General features: G+C 39.2%; 1 protein-coding gene across 2 annotated transcripts in view; it reads right to left on the bottom strand.

Annotated features, from left to right (window-relative positions):
• prkcaa (protein kinase C, alpha, a) overlaps nt 1-18,599 on the bottom strand; it is a 171,678-nt gene that overhangs the window by 46,439 nt on the left and 106,640 nt on the right. Inside the window, exons 8-14 of one of the 2 annotated variants that reach the window (XM_083933149.1) lie at nt 18,145-18,238; nt 13,537-13,566; nt 11,138-11,281; nt 10,830-11,003; nt 7,425-7,516; nt 6,983-7,045; nt 6,528-6,666 (exon numbers count right to left, since the gene is read on the bottom strand). In XM_083933149.1, coding sequence (XP_083789275.1) covers nt 6,528-6,666; nt 6,983-7,045; nt 7,425-7,516; nt 10,830-11,003; nt 11,138-11,281; nt 13,537-13,566; nt 18,145-18,238 — 736 coding nt within the window. The remainder of the gene's footprint in view (nt 1-6,527; nt 6,667-6,982; nt 7,046-7,424; nt 7,517-10,829; nt 11,004-11,137; nt 11,282-13,536; nt 13,567-18,144; nt 18,239-18,599) is intronic. The other variant, XM_083933150.1, reaches the window with a different exon arrangement.

Here is an 18,599-nt window from a genome sequence, read left to right as displayed (position 1 = left end):
CAAAACGAAACAAATACGAAACAATTATTTCCATGGTGTATTGCAAGAAAGGACATTGATGTGGAACGAGAACTTGTGGTCATATGCAGAAGATAAGGCACTGTTCATTTCTACATTTGTAGCACCCTAACCAAGTACCGGTCCGAACAGAGCTCAGTATAGATAAATGTGTGTTACTGATTGTAAAAAAAACCTGTAATGTTCAGCCTTGGGGTTTTCATTAGAGTCCTACACTGAGAGCAGCATAGAAGATGAATATCACCTTTTACAAGACACACTGTGTGACTCACACTGTCCATCCGTACCGTGCCCCGTGCTTTAGGATACTTGTCCCCCCCGTGGGCCAGGCCCGTTTGTACTCACACTGTCTAGGCGCGAATGCCTCTTGCCTGTCCATATGTCATCACGCTGGAACACGTTACATACGTTGATTGACGTCATTGCGAGGCGTCGCTTTGTTTACAAAAGCGCGCGGTCTTTTGGCCACATAATGGAAAGCAGCGCAGAAAACATGGTAACGTTTTTGGCTTTGTTGTTTTATTGGACTCATTGTGATGCGGCACAACCCCATTTAGTCGACGTTGCAAGGCGACAACTATATCCGAACATGGGCACATAAAATGACGTCAGAAACCGCCAAAGGCCTCGCGCACACTCATGCTCGTACATGTGCAAATGTGCTTTACAAAAGCCCACCTCTCCCAAACGGGCAGTGGCCGGCAAGCAGAAGCGAGTGCGGTTGCACTCCCACTAGTCAAACGAACTAGACTTAAGCCGTGAAACGTGCTTGGGCATGGTACGGATGGACAGTGTTAGTGCGCCCTTAAAGAGTACTCCTGCAACGTAACATTGCATTTAAAACTGTAAAGTCGGGGGCTTGTGAGACAAAATCAAAGCAGCAGAGATAGCCTGACTAACTTCCTTGTGCTTCACACTCCCAAAAATCTGGATTTCTATTACCCATAATGCTTGAAAGCATCTTTCATTAGACCCTCCCTTCTTGGTAAACACCCATGTCTTTCAAACTCTGGGTTCCCACTTTCTAACACAGGTCTTTTGTTTTATATTCAACTGTAATTCTCAAGCTGAGCCTGATATAATCCTGACTACAGCAACAGGGTACTTTTCTCAACTAACTAAAAGTAGAGTAAGATATAAATACTTCTTATTTAAATATAGGCAAATATATAATATATAACAGAACTAAATCAAGGCAGCATATGATGTATTATCAATGACACTGTGAAATATTTCTTTGCATACAGCGTGTATCTATTTTAAATTGCATACTGCCATAAGCTAATGATGTTAATTAAACATAACCCAGAAGGGAAAATGCATTGTAGTGCCATGCACATGCAGTATGATGTATAAACTAATTACAACAGAAAGAAAATATGTATTTGGAACCATGAGGCAGAGTGGAGAGGAAAAAAAGTTTATATTATTAAGATCAATATAAAGATGTAAAAAAAGATAAAGCATTTCTCTAATTATGGAATATTTTAATAATCTGGCAGAGAAGTAAACTTCCACACAGTTTTTTCATAGCTGCCATCTTGTTCACAGGATGTTCACAAGTCAGTGCTCTCTGTATTTATGTCTCATTTGCTGTTTCCTTCTCACTTTCTCTTTTTCACCTTCTTCTTCCTCCCTGACTTCTTTTCTCCCACGCCACTCGCTTCTCCAAACGCAAAAGTGAAAATAAAGTGACTCTGTAGAACTACTAATAGTGTTTATTTGAAATCACTGGTTTGAGTGCTTGGTAATTGTGGAGCTGCAACTGCAAAAGCATCGTCAAACATGGTGAATCAGGGTTGCAATTTCCAGTTGTCTAACTTTGTGAGAAATAAGGATCCGCAACAATCATTATTCAGCAACAAAAATAGAACTATATTTCTAACTTGGAATCGTGCATGGTCAAGGCGTCTGAAGCTAAATCATCAGGTCTAATCATAAATGAGCAATATACCATTCAAAAGTTAGGAGGTTGTTCAGGAACTTATTTAACTTTTTGTTTAAAATTAATGAAATTCCTTCATTAAAGCAAATAAAAAAATGACAGATAAAGAGAATGTTCCAGACAAACCACTCTTTGACATATCAGTGCTGGTTGTAAAAGTACAATATACTAGATAGATCAATATACTTTTGTGTTCTGGCAGTTCTGTACTATAAAGATGAACAAAAGTTGTTTTGCATATTAATTGTGTTGCTGGAGTTTCACCTCTTTAGACACTTTCGCTTCTGCGTGCGACTTGGAAGTAGGTATGGTGGGCCAGAAATCCCTACTCTGCTTCTACCCTTCTTTATGATAACAAATTAAAGGCCTTTACACAAAGTTTGCATGACACAAGCAAATATTTCACATCAAAATTATTCATATAGGAATGCAAATTTGCAACACTTGTTCGAGGAAAAGCGACCTCCTGTGTATAAAAGCCTTGACACGGTAAGGAGGAACACCAGGTCAGCAACAGTATAATGAGCATCTAAAAAGCGCCACTTCTTCGATGACTGTATTTGTACTATATCATCCTGACACTACAAATACCCCAACCCACAGAGTGGACACCCATACCTCCCAATGCCACAATGCAGTTGGGAACAACTAGGGTTTAGAGGGAAATGGCCCGTGTCAGACAGCTAAACATCCACAAATGCTTTTCCTCAAATGCCACACAGAGTAGTCATTAGGCCACTCTTTTTCATTTCAGTCCCTGCTATCTTTTCTCCTTTCCTTCAGTGTCCAGCTACTCTTGTCCCCTTCTGCTCTTTTCCTCACAGTTAATACCTTATGTCGCCTTTGTGTTCCTTCTCTGTTCTCTCCCTTTGCTCTCTCTGACTCTCTCTTCCTTGCTATCGCTTTCTCTCTGTGTCAAAGTCACTGAGGTGTAAATTCACATTAGTGTGGAGGAGCCACCAATGACTGGCTTTATAGGTCAGAGTAAACTGTGTTCCAGCATGAGTGTGTGTGTGTGTGTGTGTGTGTGTGTGTGTGTGTGTGTGTGTGTGTGTGTGTGTGTGTGTGTGTGTGTGTGTTTGTGTGTGTGTGCGTGCGTACGTGTGTGTGTGTGTGTGTGTGTGTATGAGTGTGAGTGTGCGTATGAGTGTGAGTGTGTGTGTGCGTGTGTGTGTGTATGAGTGTGAGTGTGTGTGTACGTGCGTACGTGTGTGTGTGTGTGTGTGTGTGTGCGTATGAGTGTGAGTGTGTGTGTGTGTGTGTGTGTGTGTGTGTGTGTGTGTGGACGAGACTGTGGAACACTACTGTATTCAGTCACATGTGTGCTGACATCTAGGGGATCCACCGCTACATAGAAATGTACTCCCTCAGAGTTATAAGTTATGTGGGCAGCTGTGTGTGAGAAAGAGAGAGTGTGAAAATATATCTCACACATACAGAGATACAAACATGTACAAACTCATGTATGTACACAGCAGTGGCGGCTACTGGTCTTTCAAGGAGGGGAAGCTAATTTCTCCGGCCTAAATCCTAAATGTGTTTGTTTATTTATATGTTAATTCTACCCTTCGTTTCTTTTCAAGAAAAATTATCTGTGACCTTGTCGTAACCAACTAAGCGTCTTTTCCAGGGACTTGAACAGTGTCCTCTCAATGGCAGCAGAGCTAGGCTGCTTAAATGGCCTTGACACAGCTGGAGCTGCTGCGCCAGGCTACTGTGAAGAGTGACTGCCTGTGAGTGTGAGTATGAGTGACGGGGATGAAGCTCCGCAGCTGCTGCTGCTCATTGGGGAAAGAAACCCCAGAGCGACATAACAGAGTTGCCAAACACAATGCTAGTCGTTTTTAACAAAGACAAAGTCGCTTGGGATCGCTAAAGTCTCTAGATGGTTCAGAACAACGGAATGAAAAACTTGAAAAATGCTCCACTGGATGTTTATTCTTCAAGATCGCTGATTCACTCATTTAGCTGTCATTAAGAAAAGGATTCCACCTCAGAAAGCTCATCTAATCATCATGCAGAAGCCGAGCGTCCGGGCCAGCCCACTGTCCCATAGACCCCCAGAGACGCTGAGCATCCGAGAGAAGAGAAAGAGTCTTGTTGCAGAAAAAGTCAAAAATTAGAAGTCTTATGATGTAGCATAGCATTACTGAATATATATTTGTGATATTTGTATTCTTATTGAACACATACCAGTATGTGAGTGCGAGTGTGTTAGTCAGAATTATGGCCAATGAGCCACTGTTGAATGTTAATTTTTTTCAAAATAAATTGAAATACCATATAGCATTTGTTTTATTTGAACGTTGTGTCATTAGAAACCGATGTTATTCCCTAACCACTAACCCTTAATAAACCTATATAATGAAGGCCAAAAATGCCCATTCAGAAGGTGGAGGAGCATAAATGAAATCCCTCCTAACTCTAAACACCAAGAACATGTCAATGTGACGGTTGGTAACTGTACTCAAATTTCAGATATGGTCACATACAATTAGAGGAACACTTCCCCTCGATTATCTCTGAAAATGTCACCACTGTGAGACCATTTTTAAGGTTAGCCTACATTTAGTGTCTTTGAGCGCATGATTGGGTTTGTGTGTGTGTGTGTGTGTGTGTGTGTGTGTGTTGGATGTATGTGTACAGATCCACTTGTTAAAGCCGAATTGGGTTGTAATACCGTCATGCATGTGACTGTGTGACATCATGTGACAGCATAAAGCCTGTGACATTAAATGTGTGCATGGGCTCACAGCGCTATGGAAACAGTAACCGCTCCCACCCCCTGCTGTGTCATCCCTGGGTGCCTGCATTAGTGTCAGCCTGACTCCGAACAGTCACAGCATGTTCACCCTGCGTCTGCTGGGCAAAATTAACCTCCCAGCCTGTCAGAGGGGGTTTTGAAATGGAATCAATAACCCAGTCCACCATATAATAGGAGCCACATTACTAATAATGGCTAGAGAGTTGGAAAGACCAAATCAGTGCATTAAGTATGAACTTCTGTGAGCTGTAGCATCAGCTCTTTTCTGTTACTATACTGGGTGAAATTAAGAGAGACTGATAAATAGATTCACAGCATTGAATTATTGATACTTAGTGTGGTTTCCAGATCCCATGAATCACACGCACCACTTTTGTTTGGCAACTCACTGGGGATGGAGCTTCCCTTCTTTGAGATGCTTTACTATATGTGATCACTTCCTCCAACAGTTTTTCAGTGTTAAACAATCCTAAATCATAACAATGCAGGAATTTAAAAAAGGATATTCATAGATTAATGTTTCTTTAAAATGTTCAATGTCTTTATATTTTTGATTGAACTAAATTGAAACCTTTAGTTTGCTTTCAGTAACATCACAACCTTTTACCAGTGCCACCATTTGATGTCAGATTTTCATGTCAAATCAAATCAAATCAATCTTTATTTATATGGCACTTGTCATACTTTGACAGGAATCCTGCTGAATTGTGTCTTAAAGGTATAATATATAACATTTCCATGTTAAAAACTCTCAAAACGACTAGACCTACGGTATGTTATATGTTTTTTAAGTTTTGGACTTACACTAATACAAATGTTTTGAACAATGGTCAAACCCAGATAAATCTGTAATTGTATTCAAAGTAATGCGCCGTTACATTTGGTTGCCATATTTTTTTTTTATTACAAAAGAATTTTCAGATCTTGGTTATTTTTAAGTGTATATTTTTACCAAATTAAGGAGTTTAGTAATCAAACATCGGTAGCAGAGAAAAACATTTTTTATGTATTGAAATATTTCCAACTTACTCAGTTTGCATGTTAAACTTCCAATGTGCCAACATGGACTTATCCTGTTTGCACCTCTTACCATGAGTGAGGGCAGGGGCAGCCCCCATTCATTGGGAGTGTATCGAGTATATCTGATACACAGTTGCCACATCATTTGATGAACAGTCAGAGACTTATTAGAAATGATTGGCAATGGAATGTTAAATAAATTGGCGTATAACGTTAAGGATTCATGTGAATGCGCTGGACTGATATAATTTAATGCTCCTTAGCAACAACCTCTTTTTAATAAAAAAAAAAAAAATGAAAATACCTACTGGTCAGGAATCTTCTTGCTGTTAGGTAAGACGGATGTGTAAACTTTCAATGTCCCCCTGATGTGGATGTTGCCAGTCAACAAGGACAAAGACAAGCAGATACTGTATCTAGGTCAAGTCAAGTCGACTTGTCTTGAATTATATAATTATTACAGAAACTGATCAAAACAACATTGTGATAAAGGATAAAACTTGCTCAGGGGGAAAACACATTGGTTCACACAGAGACCCCAGCTTGTATGTTTGGTTTAAGTTAGGCTTCGCCAGCGGACACATTGGGCGTCTGTCTGACTGGGTTTCTTACGTCATGAGATAGCGCTAGTGTGTGTGTTTGTGTGTGTTTGTGTATCTGTCCTGAGGCAGCGACCTTAATCTGTAGCCAGGGTGACACAGGCTCAGACCAGACAGTGACAGAGATGACCTCATGCATCAAAACATGCATGCGCACACATCTCTCCATGTTCAGCCTTACCTCCGGGGCTATGTAGTCTGGAGTGCCGCAGAAGGTGCGTGTGGTCACTCCTTCTGCCATGTTCTCTTTACACATGCCAAAGTCAGCAATCTTAATGTGTCCCTCACAGTCCAGCATCACGTTGTCCAACTTCAGATCCCTGTGATAACACACATTCAAAACATCCTTGAAGATGTCGACTTCTCTTTTGGAATTTGTTTCAGCAGGTGGCCTTCGCCGCCAACTTCTTATTCTTATACTATTTATTACCTCAGATGTTTTAAAGAAATAGCTAATAAAAAACAAAATGCAAGAGCTTTTACTGTAGGATGTCTCTTTACTGCATGCTTTCTGTTGCAGAAAAGCATATATTTATTATACCAGAAAATGTCTTAATAATACTATAAAAGCAGCCACAAATTTTAGAAAGCACTGTCTTTATGCAATGGAAACTGTGGAAACCAGTTAATACTCACCGGTAGATGACTCCTTTAACATGCAGGAAGAAGAGACCAACAGCGATCTCTGCTGCATAAAACCTGCAATAACAACCACGCAACAACGTAACCTTTGCTGGCAGAACATTCAAAGCTTGGCTAAATTCCTGACATAATTTCATTAGATACACCACTTTTTACCTGATGGCCAAATTACATATATATATATATATATATATATATATATATATATATATATATATATATATATATATATATATATTGTTGTAGTAATAATACATCATGCATGTAATTTCTTTTTCCATTTTTACCTTAGTAGCACTATACAAATATGTTTCTGAAAATTAAAAAAAACCTTGTCTCATCTCTCTCAAAAATCACATAAAATGCCTATTTGACAATAGTAACAGATACACTACACAATGGGATTATACTAGTTGGTAGTAAATTTAAGTCTTACACTGCCTGCGGTTCCTTGAACTTGCCCACTTGTTGGATATGGTACATGAGGTCTCCCCCATTCACATACTCCATGACAAAGTACAGACGGTCCTGTGGTCATAGAGCGGATAGAAGAGAGGGTTTAGGGACACATGGGGAATGGGGAGGAGAGGATGAGATAAAAATGCAACATCATTATTTTGCACACACAAAGTTCCACAAAATCAGTGAAATTACACAATTCTATTCACTGACAGTGTTCTGAACAATAAAGATATGGCTCTGTGTTGCAGCCTCCCCTAACCTTGCTGTCTGAATCATTCCATCGTTCCTGCTATACTTTCCATGACAAGGTGACCTAAAAAAGCCCACAACAAAGCTCTTCATGGAAAAAGAAAACACTCAACACAGACATCTGTCAGGAGATATTCTCTTTGTCTGAAAGTGCTGGTCCCTTACTGCCCATGACAAGTTTGGCCTGACCCTGCCCCCGCTGTGTGTGATGGTCCCTTGCTGGCAAAACACAAACCAACCACCTTACATAGAAACAGACCCATACTGGCTGCAGAGCTGACCTTCCATCGGATTTGACGAAGCAGATCTGACCCTGTACTTAAAAAGACGTAAACAATTCTGACCCTCACAGCACTACAATGACGGTCATGCACCTTCTCTGCACCTCTTGTAGACGTGGTGCTGTCACACAATGATGCGTCACAAAAGACTCTGCTGGGTTGGTTCTAATGGATGATGACAACATGCTGTCTTAGCAAACATGAAAAATATAACTTGTGTATATCAGCTTATTATGCTAAAACATCCACTGGTGTACAACACATTCTGACTGGGGAGCTAAATTGTTTTCTCTTTGTAGTGTTTAATAATGACATTAAACTAACATAATGAGCACTTCTGTGTTCGTTTGACATCCACATGCTGTGCTACCATTTAGCTTTTTGGTGTTCCATGTGCTTGGGCCTATCTTTCATTATATTTTGCTGCTTAAGTTTCTCAAAACGTTACCTTAATTACAGTATCTTAATACAATAGTGCTGGCCAGGATTCTTATATTCTTAAAAAAATCTGCAAAGAAGTTGTGGAAATACTCAAGAAGTTGTGAAAGTGTGAGAGTAAGTTAGTCTTTATGTTTCTATATGTGGGAGAATGAAGTGTGAGAGTGTGTGTGTGTGTGTATGTGTGTGTGTGTGTGTGTGTGTGTGTGTGTGTGTGTGTGTGTGTGTGTTTCCATGAATATGCTATGAGTCATGCCAAGCTGTGTTTCTTCCTTTTCCCTCCGCCTGCCTGCTGGTGCTACAGCTCTAATCAGCTGCTATAGTTCAGCTCGGCCCCTCTCAGAAATCTAACTGCTAATAAATGTTAATTTTGGATCTTACCAGGAGGCATTCTGATTAGGTAAAATGTTGATTTCTTTCGCATCAGAACTGAAATTAATGTGAGGAGTTGGGCATGAAAAATTCACACTGCTGCCATTTGTGATGAATATCAATTATTGGGGAAAAAAGTATAGCTCAAAAATACGGGGGTTCCTGGATCAATTTTATTTCTTCATTTTAAGTTGCCAACCATCCTTCCAAAACTTTGATTGTATTTGTCCTAAAAACTCCAGTTTTTCCCAAAATTGTTTTAAAAAAACCATTGAGGGGTTAATGACATCCCAGGGTTGATCCCCAGCCTAATTATTATCATTCATTCATTCATCTTCAAACGCTTGTCCCTGTCGGGGTCGCGGGGGGGGCTGGAGCCAATCCCAGCTGACATCTGGCGTGAGGAGGGTTACACCCTGGACAGGACGCCAGTCTATTACAGGGCACATAGAGACGAACAGAGACAGACAACCATTCACACCTACGGGCAATTTTAGAGTCATCAATTAACCTAACAAGAGCATGTTTTTGGAATGTGGGAGGAAACCGGATAACCCGGAGAAAACCCACGCAGACACGGGGAGAACATGCAAACTCCAAACAGAAGGGCCCCAGCTGGGATTCGAACCAGGAACCCTCTCGCTGCGAGGCTAAAGTGCTAACCACCACTTCACCCTGTCCCCCGCCTAATTATCATCCCATTAAAAATCTAAATGAAACATCTTGCATATGTGTTATTATACTTATGTAAATGAATGTAATAAACTAAACTACACATTCCCTCACCCCGTACTTTCCAAGTGTGTACTGTAGGAGAACCTACTAAATGTGAAATGCCCTCTCTGCCCTTTCTGGACTACTGTACCAACATGGCAGACTCTGTCGATAAGGACCTGCTATCTAGATATGAAGGACTCATTCTAAGCTGAAGAAAACACAACAATTTGTACTTTCTGGTAATTATACACTAATTTAAACATGAATATTATATTCCAATTCTGCCACCCTGATGATGTCATGGGTTATCTCAGGTTATAACAAACTTTTTCAAGGAGGCAGGGAAGAAAGATGATATCTAGTTACATTACAGAAAATTTAGGATCCAGTGTTTCCATTAGCAGGTTCCTAGGACTAAAAGTCAGGATTTCTCAGCATTCACTTCATCAATTTTGACCATCTTTTAATGTAAACTGTTTCTCCCTAGTCCCCCAACATATTGTTGGGGCAATACTAACTTTTAGCTTGACAACTGTTTTAACACTGCAGAACTACTAAGTGACGACAAGGGTGACGACGCACATTGGCCAGTCATGGTTCTTTAAATCAGGGGTAGATCTAAAACTTGAGAGGACACATGTCCTCTGGTCCGCATGTCGAAGTGTCCTTGGGCAAGACATTGAACCCCCAATTGCTCCCCGTGCTGCGCATTGGTGTGTGAATGTGGTGTGAATTGTAAGATTATATGGTATGTAGATGTCCACTGCCATCAGTGTGAATGTCGGTGTGAATAGGTGAATGTGACAAGAAGTATTAAAGTACAAGTCCATTCACCATTTACAAGCAGGAAGAGAAAAAAATGAAAATTATAATACAAAGCACAAAGAAAGATTCGTCATAACTGCATGTGAGTGTGCAAGTCTGCATTTGTGTCTGTACTTATATAAGAAAGTACCATACACTTCTACAAATAGGCGAATGTGTGTGTATATATGTGTGTGTGCAGGAAATAGACATTTATTTTAGTGCATGTCTCGTCCATGCACTCCACACATGGATGAGCATACAGACACATGCTTTCGTATACACATGCACTACCATAGCCTTCTAATTTGGCTTTGTTTGTTTCCCCTTCTCTCTTTTCTCTTTCTTTTTATATAATTGTACTTGTCACATGTCCTCTACTGCTCTCTACAACACCTTATGACTAAGCTAAAACTGACTAAGCTTAGCTAAAAGCCCCCTTTATGAATTAATCTGACCTGACCTGACCTGACCTGGAGGGACTCGTACTGATGCATGTCCAGGAGCATTTTACCTACCACAGTCTGGAAGCACGAGTGGAGGTGTGTGAGGAAGGGCGGCTTGTCCTGTTGGGCCAGGACTCTCTTCTCCACCATGGTACATTCCACGTCATCGTCTTGGATCACCACGTCCTTCTTTAGGATCTTTATTGCGTACAGCTCTTCAGTGGCCTTCATCTCTGCCAGCATGACCTTTAGAGACAGACGCAGGAGGAGTTAAAGGTAGTAGACTATCATTTCTATATAAATCCTATTTTTTTCTTGTTTCTTTAGATCTTGTGCTGTCTGTTACCAGTGACACTTTTGGATGTATTTCTAAACCTCACCTTGCCAAAGCTCCCTTTGCCCAGCACAGCCAGGAAGGAGAAGTCGCAGAGTTTGACCTGGTCCAGGCTGTTGGAAGGCAGCTGGCTGGAGTGGCTGTTGTCCGTCTCAGTGATCGCCTTCTTACCTGGGCCTAGCTTGGCTTTCTGGACTCAGGAAACAAAGGTTGGTATGTAAGAGATTTTTTATTTTTTAAATGCACTTTGAGTTATAAACACTCAACATGAAGCGTCACTGCTCAAACAGGATGACTACTTCCTGAATTCCTAAAATATGGATCTAATTATTACATTATTATCTTATTATTACATGCATTAAATTAATATAAAAGATACTGAACCGATGGGAAACTTCTTTGTGGTTGATTCCTGTCGAAGTGACGTGAGAAATACTTCCAGACCAAAACATCCAATTTCCATGTTAGTTTTTGATATATATTTTTACCACTACAGCCATTATTATACACATATACCCCCCCCCCCCCCCCCCCCCAAAAAAAAAAAAAAATCCTCCACACATCCTCTCACACACTCACACTGCTCATTTGCTCACTCACCGCTCTAATACACACCTTGAATTTCAAAATGAATGGAGTGAAATGAGACTGTGTCATTGTGGAGCAGGTACGCACAAAAATGGCTCCATACAAAGAGATACAATTTTATAATACTTTTTTATAATAAAGTGTACTACTAAATTGTGGCAAACAAGAGGGGCAGTAACATTTCTTTCTTTCACCTTGCCATATTATTCACCAATAAAAAAAATAGCTCAAAATTATTTTAAGCACTACATCCCTTGCATCTAATTGTGTGGTAAAGGTAAATTGAGTAAATAAGTTGTTGACATCGAAACCTTCCAACTGCACATAGGATTTCTTCACTTCATGCCAAAGTCATGCGTAATCTCCCTGTATAGCAAGATGCTTCAGGAGGAAAACTACTGTGCATTGTGCTGAAAAATACACAACTTCATGGCAGTCTGAATGCTAAACAATGATTAAATACAATATTATTTTGAATACTTTTTTTTACCTTTCTGCACAAAAACACAACCAAGATTGCCATGTCCAGTATTCACACTCAGCCAAGGCCAAACACAGATCCAAACTCATGCTGATCCTCGACACCACAGGTGTAATCTATACCCACATGCTATGTGGCGCTAGTTTTGACAAGGGCTATAACAAATTGGTATTAAATTGTGAAATGCCCTTACTGCTTCCTGGCTACAGAAGATACTATATCCGTGCAAGTAACAAGAAGTCATATCCATATTGAGCACTGCCATCCTGCTGCACTTTCACTAAAAAAAAAAATCCAATGAAGGTCACTTAAGCATTCACTACACTGCATGGGGACAAAACACTTTGACTTTTATTCAAAATATTATATGAAAGAAATCTCTGAAGAAGAACAACTTGCGTTGGGTGGAGAAAGTGGTTTTCAGAGCCTTTCAATATCTTCTGACAAAATGAAGTGATGCCCAAACAGAAAAAAACAAATAAACTACTGTACTGCTGTGGATGAAAGTGTATTTTAGCATTGTGAAAAAAAGAGAAAGACCTAAAAAAATTCACAGTTTTAGGGTTTGCTATATTTAAAATATTAAACACTAACTTTACGGCAGACAGCCCTGTTCACTGTAAATTTATGCAGGGTGATTATAACTATGCTCTTATCAAAGTCATCAGACTCCATTGACAAAAACATTAATTTCACCTTGCAGAACACAAGAGTTGCTAGTGTACTGTTTCCTCAGCTGGGTTTTTTGTTCATGTTAATGTGTGACTTTGGTGTTTCACAGGGTTAGAAGCTAACAGAGAAATTCCCGTGTTCTGTGAAGTATAATTATGGAGGCTGGTTGTGGATTAGAAGAGAGCATAGTTGTATACAATGGCTTCAATTTCCCATGGGCTGCCTGATGTCAAGGTACAGCAGTGAAAATATACAAAATATAGCGTACACTCCAACTGATGTTTCTTTTATGTGGCTAATATACGCTTAATTGCTGCCCCCATCCACAGTAGTGCATAGTTTAGCTTTCATGCCTGTCCTCCTGTCAGCTTCTCCAAATGATCAAGGGCGCGCCGACAGATCTCATACAACCACACTTAAAAAAGCCTAACTGTCCCTTTAAGTATTAATTTTAAGCCCAATTTAAACAATTTCACATTATTCTGAATAAAAAAATGTTTTAACTTGACACAACCAATGCTGAGCAGCTTTAGTTTGGTTAATGGCATCTACCATAGTCTGCTCTTAATCTGAGAGAGCAGCAGGAATGCAAAGCAGAGCAGACCGCACCAGATCACAGCACACAACCAGTAAGCTTTAGCCAACGAAAAGAGCCTGGCCGAGCCAAGCGAGCAGCAGCCTTACTTCCTCCCTCTCAGACACACCTGATCAGAGTCTTCCACAACCGCTTGGTCCTGAAACCACAGGGAGAAGTAAGCCAAAAGGGCCGACCCACTTATTACACTTGAGTATAGGTGGGAGCCACAACAGCTGAGTCAACCAAGACGCTTTCATACGCAGGTAATTAAGGGCTGGTTATACACACAGAATAGAAAAAGACATTTTGACTGAAGATACAGTAATCATACTATGACACTAAATATTGCGCTTGCAATAATGTTTCAGAAGAGTCAATGTAGGATTTAAACAGTAGGATTTAAGCACTATGTAACTTACAGTAGGTGGATCAGGTAACAGAAGATACCACATTAAATTAATTTTTAGTCAATGTTATTGTAAAAGTTTCTTTTATCAGTTACTTTCAATCAGCCTCTGTTTAAGTTTTTGGTACCACAGTAATCCCTGGCCTCAGGTTGCCTAAGATAAGAATTATTCCAATGCATGAATCTGAATTAGGAGAGAAAAAACAAACAAGATCTATCCATCCTTAACCGAAACATAACATTAGAAGTTCGTGGTAGAACCAAGAAATTAGAAACACAAAAATTCAAAGCTCAAAAGTACAGTAACTAAGTGGAAACTGAATCCACCATCATGTGCATTATTATCTTGATCAAGTAAAAATCCTGCCTGTTCTCCTCTGAGAAAATGGTATGGAGTAGAAATGAAAAAGAAAATATACAAATGCTAGTGAGAATGTGATAAATATTTTTGCAATTTTTTTTCACAAAATTGTACAGCTTTCCAATTTTAGAACAGTATATTCTTTATATTTTTCCTGCAATTGTTCTGTCTTTATATGTTTATTGCATGAACCAAACACAAAGGCAGATTCCTTGTATGAAAAAAACTACTTGGTGATAAACCATTCTAATTATGAATCAAGACAATTTAAAAAGGTGGTCAATTGTTTAAGCATGTAGAAAAAGAAAGGTGACAATTTGTGGCTGGGAAAAAAAAATCTGTCACACTTATGAAGACCTAGTGAAAATCATGCACGCACTGTATCTCAGTTCAATGCTGACATCTAGTGGTCAAAGTTGGTTTTGATTCTTTTAATCAAGCAAACTCATTTCTCAGAGTGGAATATTTCTGTAGTCCATAATTCAGGTAAATCTGAATGTGAAGTGAGAAGTAGAAAATAAGGCAGGTAAAAGCTTAAGCAAGTTCTGACGTGAATGAAATGAATGACCGTATACTTTCAGGTTATGCCTGCAGTGGCAATGATGTAAGCACACAAGAAGGGACAGGCAGAGTGATCCACAGACAAGAGACGCATACAGAATACAAAGACCCACATGGACAAACGTTTAGCCATGAACTGTGACAGTGTGAGGATTTATCCACAATTCTCTAAAAAACTCTGAGGAACAAGAAGCAGCAACAAAAGAGAAGAGCTAAAGTACTCTCACTTGACACACACTTCACCTTTTCATGATTCACATACGGCATACAGTAAATCAGTTGAAGAGATGCTGATATTTTCACAGTTCTTCCAAGTACAATAGGTAGCAGCGACTAAATATCCATAAGGCCTGTACAAACATTGATTTATAGCAATATAGTTTCATTTTTGATTTGTTTCCGTCTTTATTTCTTTTACAAAAGCCCAACCAACTTCCACAACTAATTGATAGTAAATTTGATCTTTTTGCATTAGCTTGAAACCACATACAAATGCTCAGACATGAGGAGAGGTGATGGAACATGTCACCACAACAATACAAGACAAAAGAGGAGAGGAGAGGAGAGGAGAGGAGAGGAGAGGAGAGGAGAGGAGAGGAGCTACCTTTAGACTAAAGTTAATTTGGCAATCCTGAGAGCAGGGGGGCAAGAAGGGAAGAGAGGAAAAGAGAAACTCTTGCATTAAATATGACAATGTGACACAGGATGAAGAAGCATTTGTACTGTATAAGTCTCACCAAGCACACGGGAGGGAGCAGGAAGCTAAGGGAAAAAAGGGAGAGAACCACAGAGGGGTTTATGAAGAAGAAAAAGGAGACAGGACTTGGTTCATTCTCGAAGCCATAGTGTCCCAAAACAAGATAAAGTAAAGTCAATTAAACATTTTAAGACCTGGAGACTAGGACATTTAAAAAAAAAAGAAAAAATAGACAAACTACATATCAGGGAATCAGAGAGCATGCTGTTAAAAAAATACTGTATAGTTTCTTTAGAGACCATCTAGCAAAGGGTTTCTGTATAGTGTGTGAGTATACAGTAAGTACAAGTTTGTGTATGTGAGCATCGCAGGGTGTAGGACCAGCTATTGAGCCCTGACACACAAATCACCAACACCTTGACCATGATGCACCATACATCCTATTTTGGCAAAGCTGTACCGAATACTTCAAAGCTTCATTCAAACCATTAAAATTCTAAATCAATATTTGAATCCTGTGCATATTTTTTGTACCCACGTCTATTCAGTCTGTTTAAACGTGGCATTTCGCACTTCTAGATCAAGATGGAGTGAACTAATATTATTAGTGTTATACTATTTGTAGAATTATATTCCAGCTGTGCCTGCATATGATTGTTTCTGACTTGTGTTACCAAACATTTCCAATAATTCCAGAGCGTTTTAAAGTCCAAATCATATATATATATACACCGTATATACAATAAATATATATATATATGTGATAGATTGATTTTCACTGTGCTTGGGGCACGCAAAGGAAAGCATACACCTGTATTAACAGGGCAGTCTGGAAGCTGTCTAACTGCACTGCACCATAAATTACATTTATATAACCAAACTAAGGATATTGTTCATTTTTATAGGGTGATGATGTCATAAAAAATGACAATCAAAGCTTCATTCGAAAACCTGAATTGAAGCTTTGAATGTAAAAAAAAAAAAAAAAAAAACGACGACATTTGGTACAACCCTACATTTTGGCGAACGTGCTACTGTGACAACCAAATGTAGACCAGTGACAGGAGGTCAGCATCTTCTTTGACCTTAATCAACACTCCTTTTGTTCACCTCTTTTCTCTGTCTCCCTTTATCAAAACCTCTCATTGTGAATGGAGATCCAAAATGGCCGTTCCCATCTCTTTAATGGCTTTCTGCCTTTTTTTACTGGCATTCTGAAAACAAAATGGTCCCAACTCCCATACCTGTCATCTCCTGCTTGGCAAACTGACTCAAGAGGTACAGCAATGGACATGTTTTGTGTAACCGTAATTGTGTAATTGTGGCAGAGAAACTTGGGTAAACCTAAACGTAATATGGAGTTACATGGAATAATGTACACATTTTAAAATGTATTATAGTTTATACTTAAATAAAATCTGTATAAGACATTAACAACTTCACAGTACAGTGTCAGTTGTGTCAAACTGGATCCTGAAATGCAGGACACCAAGTGTGTGACTTTTTATCGCTTTTATCACCAAAAATCCAGTCATGTCTTTCCTTTCTTCCTGCTTTTACCCACAGCTCTCCACTATGTGTGCCAGAAATGTCATGAAAAATAACTTGAAAAAGTCTCTCCTAGAGACCCTGGCTCCCACTGAGAAGCAGACAATCAGATGAGCAGAGGTGCTTCACTCTCAGCAGGACACACCAATGTAGGGAAGTAGGAAAAGGAAAAGGCAACAGTGGCTCATCAGTGTCCTCGCAATTGATACTGATTTACTGAGGATTTTATAACTCCAATACACTTTTAACATTATTACTGGAAAGGTGTTAAGATTACCATACCATTATACTAAACTCCATTACCATTTGGAAGAGAATAATTGATTATAGCTCATGGTTATAAAAAATAAGTTAATGGAAAAAGGTACTAAACTTGCTTTCATTCTCACCCCATTTTTGAAAAAACTGTTAGACTATTAAATTGATTATTAACTTATGATACAAACTAATGCGAAACTACCTCAAAACAAGATGCAGCATCAAAACATCTCGGGTCTTGCATCAAATAATCAATCTACAGTTTGCTTTGTCTAAGAAAAAAAAAACACATCAAAGGCTGGCTTAGACTCCAGGCTCGAATCTTTCCGATGGAGGAACAAAATGCTAAGTCGATGTGAGTTAATACTTGGAGTGCCAAGAGACCACGAACTGAGGAGGTCTCTGAAAGCTGCAGCTGTCACACTGTCATTTTGAATTAGACAGCTGTGGCTACAGAGATGTAACTATTCAATATATATTTTCAAAATTCTAATACACAAGCCTGTTTTAGAGCTTAGAATGTTGGACCAGACTTATACACACTCATACTCACCCATTTACAGTGAATTAAGGAAATGGTTGTCTGGATGGAATTAACAAGGTTATAATGATTGAGGAAAGATATCTGAGGTGGCCTTAGTCACACAATTAAGCAGGGCTGTCAAATACAGATTTATCAACAACAATGACTCCAGTTTGCTGATATACATATATATACATATGTATACAGCACTATATATTTTAAATGTACTATATATTTTAAATGTTTTCAGACCAAAAGTTTTCATTGACAGCCAATTGTGGACACTTTAATGTTTTATACCCAAGAAGAGACGTTAAGTCATTAATTCAAGTCAACCATCAGACAGATAAAAACAATGGTTATTATTTCAGCAATCCTCACCTCAAATTTCTGCCTGAGTTCCTCATTTCCGTCATCCTCCTCTGAGATGGGAACATTGTAGTACTCCCCCTCCTCCTGGCACAATAACTTATACCTGAAAGAGAGTAACAAGAAGAGAGGGAAGAGGGAAGAAGAAAGACAGAGAGGATGGACACATACAGAGAGAAACACTATCAGTTTAAATTGTCTTTTCTTTATCTTTCCTTCTTCTATTCTATTTTTATACTCTTATACTTAATTTGAGTCACTGTGCCTGGATAAAGTTTATGATTTCTCTGCCTCTGGTGTATTTGAAACCACCTTACAATTCATGATGCACACGTTGAAGCAGACGCAAACATTACTGTCAATTAAATAAGTGAAAAAGGAATATCACTTGCTTTTCTGCAACAAACTGACTGTTTCTGTGGCTCCAGGTTGCCATCAATCACTATAGAACAAGTTACTGTCCACAG

Source organism: Echiichthys vipera (genome assembly GCF_963691815.1).
Source record: "Echiichthys vipera genome assembly, chromosome: 2".
In the NCBI taxonomy this organism is placed as follows: Eukaryota; Metazoa; Chordata; class Actinopteri; order Perciformes; family Trachinidae; genus Echiichthys; species Echiichthys vipera.
Note: the sequence above shows the minus strand (reverse complement) of the source record. Positions and strands in the feature narration are given on the sequence as shown.